This window comes from Salvelinus sp. IW2-2015, linkage group LG35, assembly GCF_002910315.2.
Source record: "Salvelinus sp. IW2-2015 linkage group LG35, ASM291031v2, whole genome shotgun sequence".
Taxonomy (NCBI): domain Eukaryota; kingdom Metazoa; phylum Chordata; class Actinopteri; order Salmoniformes; family Salmonidae; genus Salvelinus; species Salvelinus sp. IW2-2015.
Window position 1 is genome coordinate 20,161,003 of NC_036874.1, and position 10,636 is coordinate 20,171,638.

The 10,636-nt window shown below is 41.4% G+C and overlaps 1 protein-coding gene across 1 annotated transcript; it reads right to left on the reverse strand.

The window, feature by feature from the left end:
* Positions 1-540: 540 nt before the first annotated feature.
* On the reverse strand, positions 541-8,085 carry LOC111958563 (membrane progestin receptor alpha-like). Its single transcript, XM_070437382.1, has 2 exons — positions 7,772-8,085; positions 541-6,924 (listed from the first exon to the last, which is right to left on the reverse strand). Exon 2 carries the CDS (start codon positions 6,916-6,918, stop codon positions 5,758-5,760), a length of 1,161 nt encoding a protein of 386 aa, XP_070293483.1. The 5' UTR covers positions 6,919-6,924; positions 7,772-8,085; the 3' UTR covers positions 541-5,757.
* Between the last annotated feature and the right edge of the window lie 2,551 nt (positions 8,086-10,636).

Below are 10,636 nucleotides of genomic sequence, written 5' to 3' on the forward strand. Positions count from 1 at the left end.
TTCGTACTAGGATTAAATGTCAGGAATTGTGAAAATCTAAGTTTAAATGTATTTGGCTAAGTTGTATGTAAACTTCCAACTTCAACTGTACGTCTATTTTAGACTATGGGGATGTTATCTATATGCATGCAGCAGCATTTACACTTAAAGGGTGCAAAAAAAAAACGCTTTACCCAACTATGTGGAGACTCTGTGGAGACCAAGCCTGAGACCGGGTTTAATCATTTGTGCATCTAAATTGAATTAATGATGATAGATATATAGTAAGTTTCTGCATGAGTGCTTTGTAGATTAACACAAGAAAATGCTGCTCTCTCCTTACATGCAAAGAGGCCCACCACCTAAGGGCACAATGGAAAACAGCATCTAGTGGTTTATGTGGAACAATTTACAGAGCTCTCTGAAATGATATGTTCTGGTCCCCTTGCTCAGTTCAGAGTAATGTGTCTGTTTTTCTTAATATGTTTTGTAATTTTGTACATTGTATTTGTTTGATGTATTTATGCAGGGCTTATTAATCAATAAACACAATAGCTGACATAGACTGTGAGTAAATGTTTAATTAGGCCTACAGTTGCATAGGGCAGGACTAAACATTGCAAACCTGCATAAAACAAGCTCAGCCCTGTGAGTTGTCCAATAACGTTGTCACGTTCCTGACCTGTTTTCTGTTTAGTTTTGTGTGTTAGTTGGTCAGGACGTGAGTTTGGGTGGGCATTCTATGTTGTCTGTTTCTATGTTGGTTTAGGGTTGCCTGGTATGGCTCTCAATTGGAGGCAGGTGTTTGGCGTTCCTCTAATTGAGAGTCATATTTAGGTAGGCTGTTCACAGTGTTTGTGTGTGGGTGGTTGTCTCCTGTGATGTCTTCGTGTTGTCGATGTATTTTCACATTCGGGACTGTTTGGCTGTTCGTGTGTTTTGATGTAACGTTCCTGTCCGTGAGTTTACGTTTTAGTATGTGAGTTTATGTTCAGGTTTCGTTCTACGTCGTTTTGTTATTTTGTAAGTTTGTTAAAGTGTTTGTTTTCGTGTCGCCATCATCATCAGTTTTTTTTCCTGTTATAAAATAAAAGATGGCTTATTTCCCTGAAGCTGCATTTTGGTCTGATGATCCTTCTCTCCTCTCCTCGTCTGAGGATGAGGAGAGCGACAGCCCTTACAAACGTTGCTTTCTCTGTCGTGGCCAAAAGTTTTGAGAATGACACAAATATTAACTTTCACAAAGTTTGCAGCTTCAGTGTCTTTAGATATTTTTGTCAGATGTTACTATGGAATACTGAAGTATAATTACAAGCATTTCGTAAGTGTCAAAGGCTTTTATTGACAATTACATGAAGTTGATGCAAAGAGTCAATATTTGCAGTGTTGACCCTTCTTCTTCAAGACCTCTGCAATACGCCCTGGCATGCTGTCAATTAACTTCTGGGCCACATCCTGACTGATGGCAGCCCATTCTTGCATAATCAATGCTTGGAGTTTGTCAGAATTTATGGGTTTTTGTTTGTCCACCCGTCTCTTGAGGATTGACCACAAGTTCTCAATGGAATTAAGGTCTGGGGAGTTTCCTGGCCATGGACCCAAAATATCAATGTTTTGTTCCCCGAGCCACTTAGTTATCACTTTTGCCTTATGGCAAGGTGCAACATCATGTTGGAAAAGGCATTATTCATCACCAAACAGTTCCTGGATGGTTAGGAGAAGTTGCTCTCGGAGGGTGTGTTGGTACCATTCTTTATTCATGGCTGTGTTCTTAGTCAAAATTGTCAAAATTGTGAGTGAGCCCACTCCCTTGGCTGAGAAGCAACCCCACACATGAATGGTCTCAGGATGCTTTACTGTTGGCATGACACAGGACTGATGGTAGCGCTCACCTTGTCTTCTCCGGACAAGCTTTTTTCCGGATGCCCCAAACAATCGGAAAGGGGATTAATACGAGAAAATGATTTTACCCCAGTCCTCAGCAGTCCAATCCCTGTACCATTTGTAGAATATCAGTCTGTCCCTGATGTTTTTCCTGGAGAGAAGGGGCTTCTTTGCTGCCCTTCTTGACACCAGGTCATCCTCCAAAAGTCGTGCAGATGCACTCACACCTGCCTGCTGCGATTCCTGAGCAAGCTCTGTACTGGTGGTGCCCCGGTCCCGCAGCTGAATCAACTTTAGGAGATGGTCCTGGCGCTTGCTGGACTTTCTTGGGCACCCTGAAGCCTTCTTCACAACAATTGAACCGCTCTCCTTGAAGTTCTTGATGATCCGATAAATGTTTGATTTAGGTGCAATCTTACTGGCAGCAATATCCTTGCCTGTGAAGACAATTTTGTGCAAATCAATGATGACGACACGTGTTTCCTTGCAGGCAACCATGGTTGACAGAGGAAGAACAATGATTCCAAGCACCACCCTTCTCTTGAAGCTTCCAGTCTGTTATTCGAACTCAATCAGCATGACAGAGTGATCTCCAGCCTTGTCCTCGTCAACACTCACACCTGTGTTAATGAGGGAATCACTGACATGATGTCACCTGGTCCTTTTGTGGCAGGGCTGAAATGCAGTGGAAATGTTTTTGGGGGATTCAGTTCATTTGCATGGCAAAGAGGGACTTTGCAATTAATTGCAATTCATCTGATCACTCTTCATAACATTCTGGAGTATATGCAAATGAACATCATACAAACTGAGGCAGCAGACTGTGAAGATGAATATTTGTGTCATTCTCAAAACTTTTGGCCACGAATGTATATAGGAAACCCCCCTAGTCTTTCTAGTAATATGAACAACTATAAGGTTGCTGCAGTTTGACATGCTTTTCAACTCTGGTCCCATCATAGCCCATATTCATCCTTTTTACAACAGATTAATCACGTCATACTGTATAAAGTAATGAGGGCCCCAGAATTATTTTTCCATCACACCACTCTGGTACCTGTGGTGCCACCTCTGAGGTATGCAGTGTGGTTAAAAGCAAATGTAATGACTTTGTGCCAGCTAATGACCACCCTGCAGAGCTGCCTCCAGAACAAGATTCCTGACAAAAAACGGTAACCTGCAATGCTCGGTAAAACTGGATACAGTGGTTAGAATTAGGTTCCGTGCAGGACAGTGAGAGTCAGTAGTATCAAGGTTAACAGTTAAATAACTCAGAGTTGGTTTGTGTTAGGAATGGCACTTACAGTGGTAGTTTGGATACTAGGGGTCACAATCATTGTATTGTAGTCATTGCAATCAATGAATCAATCAAATGTATTTATAAAGCCCTTCTTACATCAGCTGATGTCACAAAGTGCTGTACAGAAACCCAGCCTAAAACCCCAAGCAGCAAGCAATGCAGGTGTAGAAGGTGTAGAAGCATTGCAACCACTTTATCAGTGAAACCATAACAATTCAAATTCAGGTAACTGCCAAAATAAAGGTACGCCAACATAAAGTTTCTTAATAGGAAGTTGGGCCAGCACGAGCCACCAGAACAGCGTCAATACTCCTTGGCTTAAATTCTACAAGTATCTGGAACTCTATATGAGGGATGCGACACCATTCTTCCATGAGAAATTCCATAATTTGGTGTTTTGTTGATGGTGGTGGAAAACGCTGTTTCAGGCGCCACTCCAGAATCTCCCATAAGTGTTCAATTGGGTTGAGATCTGGTGACTGAGACACACACACACACACACACACACTTTAAACCCCCTATGCTCTTTTGAGACCCCTCTTTCATAGTCACTGAGCTCTCTTCTTCTAGCCATGGTAGCCAAAATAATGGGCAACTGGGAATTTTTATACATGATCCTAAGCATGATGGGATGTTAATTGCCTAATTAACTCAGGATCACATCTGTGTGGAAGCACCTGCTTTCAATATACTTTGTATCCCTCATTTCCTTAAGTGTTTCCTTTATTTTGGCAGTTACCTGTAAGTCGGTCATGATTTAACCTTTTCGTCACCTGTTAGATATTAGTCTAAGCTTTATAGGTGACATTATCAGTGACTTTGGCTGAACCCAAACCTGTCAGTGCTCTCAGGTCTGTAAAGTTCAATGCCACCTCAAACCTCCATCTGATCAGCACATATAAAATGACATACATTTTAGGAGGCATCTCACAACAGAACACAAGGGCAACATTATCTTATTCATCTAAAATGAAAATTTTAAATGGCATTTCATTCAAATTGAGTATTGGAATTATTGTCTCCAGGTCCTGATTTGAATACCTGTGTAATAAATGCTTTGTTTACTTTAGATCTAAATATATTATTGCCACAGTTTCATGGACATCATAAAAATAGGTTTTAAAATAAATCCAGCTCTATTGTGAGTCATTTTTGCACCTTTCGCTGCTGTGTGACAGACTTAAAATGTCACCCTAAGAGACTTGAGAGGATGTTAAAGGACTACAATGTTCTTGAGGAGGGTCTCGAATATAAGAAATCAGTGCAAAGACAGGCTTTCAAACACATTCACATCTGAATCACACACAAACCTATATACACGCAAAGAGACATGCTTTAAGGCACATACATACCCAACCATACATATACAAATATACAAACAGTAAGTCACCATACTCAGTACTCAGACAGCCCTTTTGTGAGTAAAGTCAAGTCCATGAAAAGACTGAACAATACACACAAAGGCATTGACATCATCGGGTGTGAAAAAGCAAAAGCTGAAGTTCCAGCCCTTTGAATACAAAAGGAATATTATCACAACGACAAAGAGACATCATTGTAATCTTGGGCACATAATTCCAACCATTTCTTACGCCAACTATCCTAAGAGTGCCAGCTTTGTTCTTTGACATGATCATTCCGCATGTTAGTAAAATGGCCAATTTATGTATCTTAGAGGAGAAATGTTCGGTTTGGTTTGCAAATTGTGTGCTCTATGCCTCTAGCTGGTCTAACTAGTCTAACTGCCTGTCTATTATATCTGACAGCCCGTAAAGGCATCTCAATCACTTAGAAAACATAGCTTTGGAGAAAATGGGCAGAGAAAATGGTAGATAAAACACAGAGAATGAGTCATTTGGCAGTGTTGAATGCAGCTCGCTGGAATATCATGGGATAACCAAGGAATAAAAAATAATAATACTGGTCTTTGTTAAGCACTAACATTTGACTTGGGAGTCAAATCACTTTGAAACTCACATTGTATTTTTAAGAAATAAAAGCTAGTGAGAAATTCTTATTTTAAATTCTTATTATAATTATTTATTTGATTATGCACTTAAGGGCAATGTGAGTATACTTTCCATTCTTTCCTGCATACCTCTATTGAGATGGTTTGTGTCATGCTTGGAGTTGGTCAGTCAATACTGTATAAAGTCAAAAAGTCATTCTAACTATTCAGTAGATAGCTAGGCCATGACATGTGATCTCACAGTAGAGAGTGGAAAATTAAGAGGAAAATCAACACAATAAAAAAGTCTCAATTCCAACCTTCATTTTACCATCTCTGTGAAGTGAAACAATGTTATTTGAAGTGTTACAGGTACTGCTTGTGCTGTGACAGACAGAACCTACCAGGTTTTTCTGTCTTCCTGGAAGGTCAACATCGCAAGACAAAGTCTATGTTGCCAGTTTAAAATGTCATTTGGCAGCCCCCCCCCCCCAAAAAAAAAAAAACAGCAGGTCATTGTTTTTATCATCTTTTTACAAAATCAACAGTCTGATTTGTTTAATCTCTTGTCTTTTTAGCTTTCCAGTGTAAATCAGATTAAAGTCTTTCTCCCTTATCCTAATTTATCCCTCTGTCCTGACAGCTCCTACTCCACTTTCTCAAGCATTTGCGCCTGCACACGTTTCCGCACGTAGAAGGCAGTGAGCGCGCTGCAACATGCTGTAAAGACGAAGAGCGCCACTGTGTCGTGGGCCAGGTTGCCGTGGAGACGCTCGTAGAGGGGCCTCCGCTCAATGTAGTCTATGCGTGTCGCCTCGATCTGCACCAGGGTGCACAGCACCAGGAACACGTGGAAGATCTGGTGGCCCTGGCCAATGAAGTCACATCGCCCGGGCAGCCAGCACTCTGGGTGGGGACAGGCAAAGAAGTAGGCGCTCACCAGGAAAAAGAGTACCTGGTAGCGGTGGTAAGCCACGGCCTGGTTGGAGCAGCCCCCCTCCTGCTGGTGGCAGCTGTAGATGCGGTGCAGCACGGGGCTGATGTCCAGGCAGTAGGCCAGGCCCGAGGGAACCACCTGGAACAGCTTGTGGGCAAACTTGGGCAGCCTCGGGCTGGCATACTTTCCGTAGCAGCAGCCGAAGCACGAGAACCAGGCCAGGAACGCTGCGGTGGGCAGGAAGATCCCTCGCACCCGGGCGTGCCAGCCCTCCTCGATGGCGTAGTAATAGTGGGCAAGGGCGCTGCCATACTGGTATATGGCCACGCCCACATAGTCCAGGAAGTAGAAGGTGTAGTGGGAGAGCTCGGACTTGGCGTTGAGCAGGTGGGCCAGGGCACTGAACGACAAGTAGGTGAAGGCTGAGAGGAGGACGATAAACAGGGGCTGGGCGTGGGGGTCACGGAGGAAATCCACTGTCTCGGACAGCTCCTGGCACTTGACCAGGATGATGAAGGCGGCCAGCAGGTGGGTCCAAACGTTGAGTGCCTCGTTGTGCCTCTGGAAGAGGGTGAGGAAGTAGTAGCGCCAGCTGTGGTCCGGCTGCCTGTAGCCTCCAATGATGTGAGGCTCACGGAACACCCAGGGCACGTCATGGGCTTTCACGGTGCAGGGCAGAGTAGGGAAGGCCGACTCGAGCAGCTGAGGAATCTGACGCAACTGTTGAGCATTGATGAACAGGCGACCAATCTGCTCCATCACCACNCAGGGCAGAGTAGGGAAGGCCGACTCGAGCAGCTGAGGAATCTGACGCAACTGTTGAGCATTGATGAACAGGCGACCAATCTGCTCCATCACCACAGTCGCCATGGCAAACTAGATACGGGAGATGAGAGCAGAGAATGAGTTCACAGTCAGTCAATAATATCTATCTGGCCATGAGCTATCATTTCTGATGAGGATTTAGACCCTAATCCATATGCATTAGGTCTATGTGTGTTGCATGATGTGACAATGCTTCGATTTTTGGGCTTTGGTTTAGTACTGGGGGTGGGTGGAGGGGGTAGATTAGCTTGTTAGATTATTTCATTTAACAGATATCTTTATAATGTCTACATCGGAAACAAAGCAGTGTACTTTTTTTCTCTCGAATATATGCAATTTAACAGTTTTATATGACGTACTTTCGATCTGAAATATTTTTGACATCAAAGCAATGTTGAGGATATCCTATTTGAGTCAGAAAAGGATACTCATATGATAGGTAAGATATAGCCTACAAAACCTTGCAGAGAGCCTATCCAACTGACAATCTCTTTGAAAAAATATATAAAATATTGGAATCAAGACATAAAAATAACTGATATTGGCACAAGATGGAAGTGTTGGAACATAAATAACAAAATTACAGCTACCAAAAATGTACACTTAACCAAGTATAAACTAATGTATAGAATTGTCACGGTGTGATTTGGGTGGGCATTCTATGTTCATTTTCTATGTTTTGTATTTCTTTGTGTTTGGCCGGGTGTGGTTCTCAATCAGAAGCAGCTGTCTATCGGTGTCTCTGATTGAGAACCATACTTAGGTAGCTTTTTCCCACATGGTTTTTGTGGGTAGTTATTTTCTGTTTAGTGTTTTGCACCTTACAGGACTGTTTCGGTTTCATTTATTCTCTTGTTATTTTGTTATAGTGTTCTAATAAAAAATCATGAACACTTACCACGCTGCGCTTTGGTCCGATCCTTCTTCAGACGACGAACGTTACAAGAATGTATTATACAAGAGACAAAATACACAAATTCTACAACACAATGGTAGAGTCATGTCTTAAATGTAAAACAAACAATTACTCAATAATTCATGCCTTCTGGGAGTGCTATGAAGTACAAAAGTTATGGGAGGAGTTAGAAAGTTGGCTATCAGAAGTTTTACAATGTAAGTTTACTTTTAATCCATCTATCTGCATATTTCAAGACATGGCATATGAGGGTGAAGTGAGATATCCGATGGGTTGGATCATTATTTTCTCGTCAATAATTTTGAGGGGGGGGGGGGGGTGGAAATCAAATGATCTTCCATCAATAGATGAATCAAATGCATTATTATTAAAATATTGAAAAAATGTGGCCTAATGATAGAAATAAAATAGAACAATTTGAAGCCATATGGCATAAAGTATTACAAGCCCTAGAAATACCAAAATGATGAAAAATAAGAAAGTACGTTATTATGAGAACAAACAAGATGGGTATGGATACTGTAGGAACATGAAGGTTTGAGCAAGTATGATGTCATTAATGTTTGTTGAAATCTAAGTACAGTACCAAGCAAAAGTTTGGACACACCTACTCATTGTAGAATAATAGTGAAGACACCAAAACTATGAAATAACACATATGGAATCATGTAGTAAACAAAAACTGTTTAACAAATCAAAACATATGTATCACGTTTCAGGTAAGACCCATATGCAGAGTGTCAAAGTAACAAAAGTGTATTACTAGTACAGGGGCAGGCAAAACAACAGGTAGGCAGAGGTCAGTAATCCAGATAGGGTACAAAAGGTCCAGAATGGCAGGCAGTCTCAGGGTCAGAGCAGGTAGGGATCAATATTCCAGTGTGGTATGGCAAGGTACAGAACGGCAGGCAGGGTCTGGGCAGGCAGAATGGTCAAAACCGGGAAAAACTAGAAAACAGGAACTAGAACAGACAGAAGAAAGTGGAAAAACTCTGGTAGGTTTCACAAAACAAATTGGCAACAGACAAACAGAGAACACAGGTATAAATACCCTGGGGATAATGGGGAAGATTGTAGACACCCGGAAGGGGGTGGAGACAAGCACAAAGACAGGTGAAACAGATCAGGGTGTGACAATATTTTATATTTGAGGTTCTTCAAAGTAGCCACCTTTTGCCTTAAGAACAAAAGCTTTACAGCTTTGCACACTCTTCGCGTTCTCTCAACAACCTTCATGAGGCCTGGAATGCATTTCAATTAAAAGGTGTGCCTTGTTAATTTCTTGAATTTCTTTCCTTCTCAATGTGTTTCAGCCGATCAGTTGTGTTGTGACAAGGTAGGCTTGGTATACAGAAATAGCCCTATTTGGTAAAAGACCAAGTCCATATTATGGCAGTTCAAATAAGAAAAGAGAAACGACAGTCCATCATTACTTTAGGAAACGAAGGTCAGTCAATACGGAACATTTCAAAAACGTTTTCTTCAAGTGCAGTCGCAAAAACCGATATGATGAAATTGGCTCTCATGAGGACCTCCACAGGAAAGGAAGACCCAGAGTTACCTGTGCTGCTGAGGATAAATTCATTAGAGTTACCAGCCTCAGAAATCGGCAATTACCTGCACCTCAGATTGCAGCCTGTAAAAATGCTTCACAAAAACCCTTCAATGAGTAGGTCTGTCCAAACTTTTGATTGGTACTGTATGTCTGAGTTGGTGTTTTTTGTCTTTTTTCTTTATGTTGAAGGTTGGGCATTAAGTCCCAGCCAATGTAATGTCTAGTTTAGTGGATCTATGTCTGAAATGTTAAGTAGTCTATTGTATTTTGTCTACTGTCTAAAATCCAAAATAAAATCTTACAAAAAAATATAAGAAATAAAGCAGTGTACTTTAGGCTACTAGTGTATATTTGCATTGTCAGCAGCGCAAAGATGTACATTATGTAGCCTAGGCCTACACACGGGTGCATATTAATAGTCTTCAGTAAATTTCCAGCTTCCTAAAACTCCCAATTGCTACTTTATTTGCATTTATTTAAAAATGCAGGGCAAGCGAAAGAATGCCTATGCTACTGAGAATTGTATTCCACTTGTGCACTCCTCCCATGACCATGTTAGAGTTGAAAAGGGTAAGGGGACAAGAAGAGGAGGCCACGTAAATTATTGAGTGCTAAGCAAAAATGGTATCGTAGAGCGATCGTTGAATGGGAAGACAATCATGTAACATATTCCCCATCCTGCCGGTCTCCACCCTCAGATGTTTTCATTGGTTGCATGCATAGCTGTCTTTAAAATATTCATAGGTGAAGAATTGCTCGAGTAAAAACGAATCCAGAAGCTTTGAGACTGTGGAACGATATTCTAATGTCAATTATTTAGTCAAGGCATCCAACAGTGAGGCCTATTTTGGCCTACTAGCTAACAATCGATAATTACATGGAAACGGCTGATCAATATGTTATCCTAATTATCGACATAGCCAAATATGAACACAAATTGGGTATTTCTGTAAAAAGACATTCGAATTAAGCCGACACATGATCAGGGATGGGTAAACTGCATGCAGAATAGGCTTCAATTTCCCATTCTAACAGCTGTTCTATTACATGTTATACGAGATTTACTAAAACAGAGCCTTCTATACAAATGCACATGATTAAAATGGTCTATCGGCGTGCACATTGACATTTTATGCGACCATGTTCTGGCGTGGCCATCAGTGCTGAAAACCGTAAGAAATAAAGAAATAAGAAATAAACCTACCTGAAGAAGGCAAACGCAGTTTCAGTGCAAAACCTTGAATATTGAATCCTTTGGATTATTCATTAATACATCAAATATGAATCACATT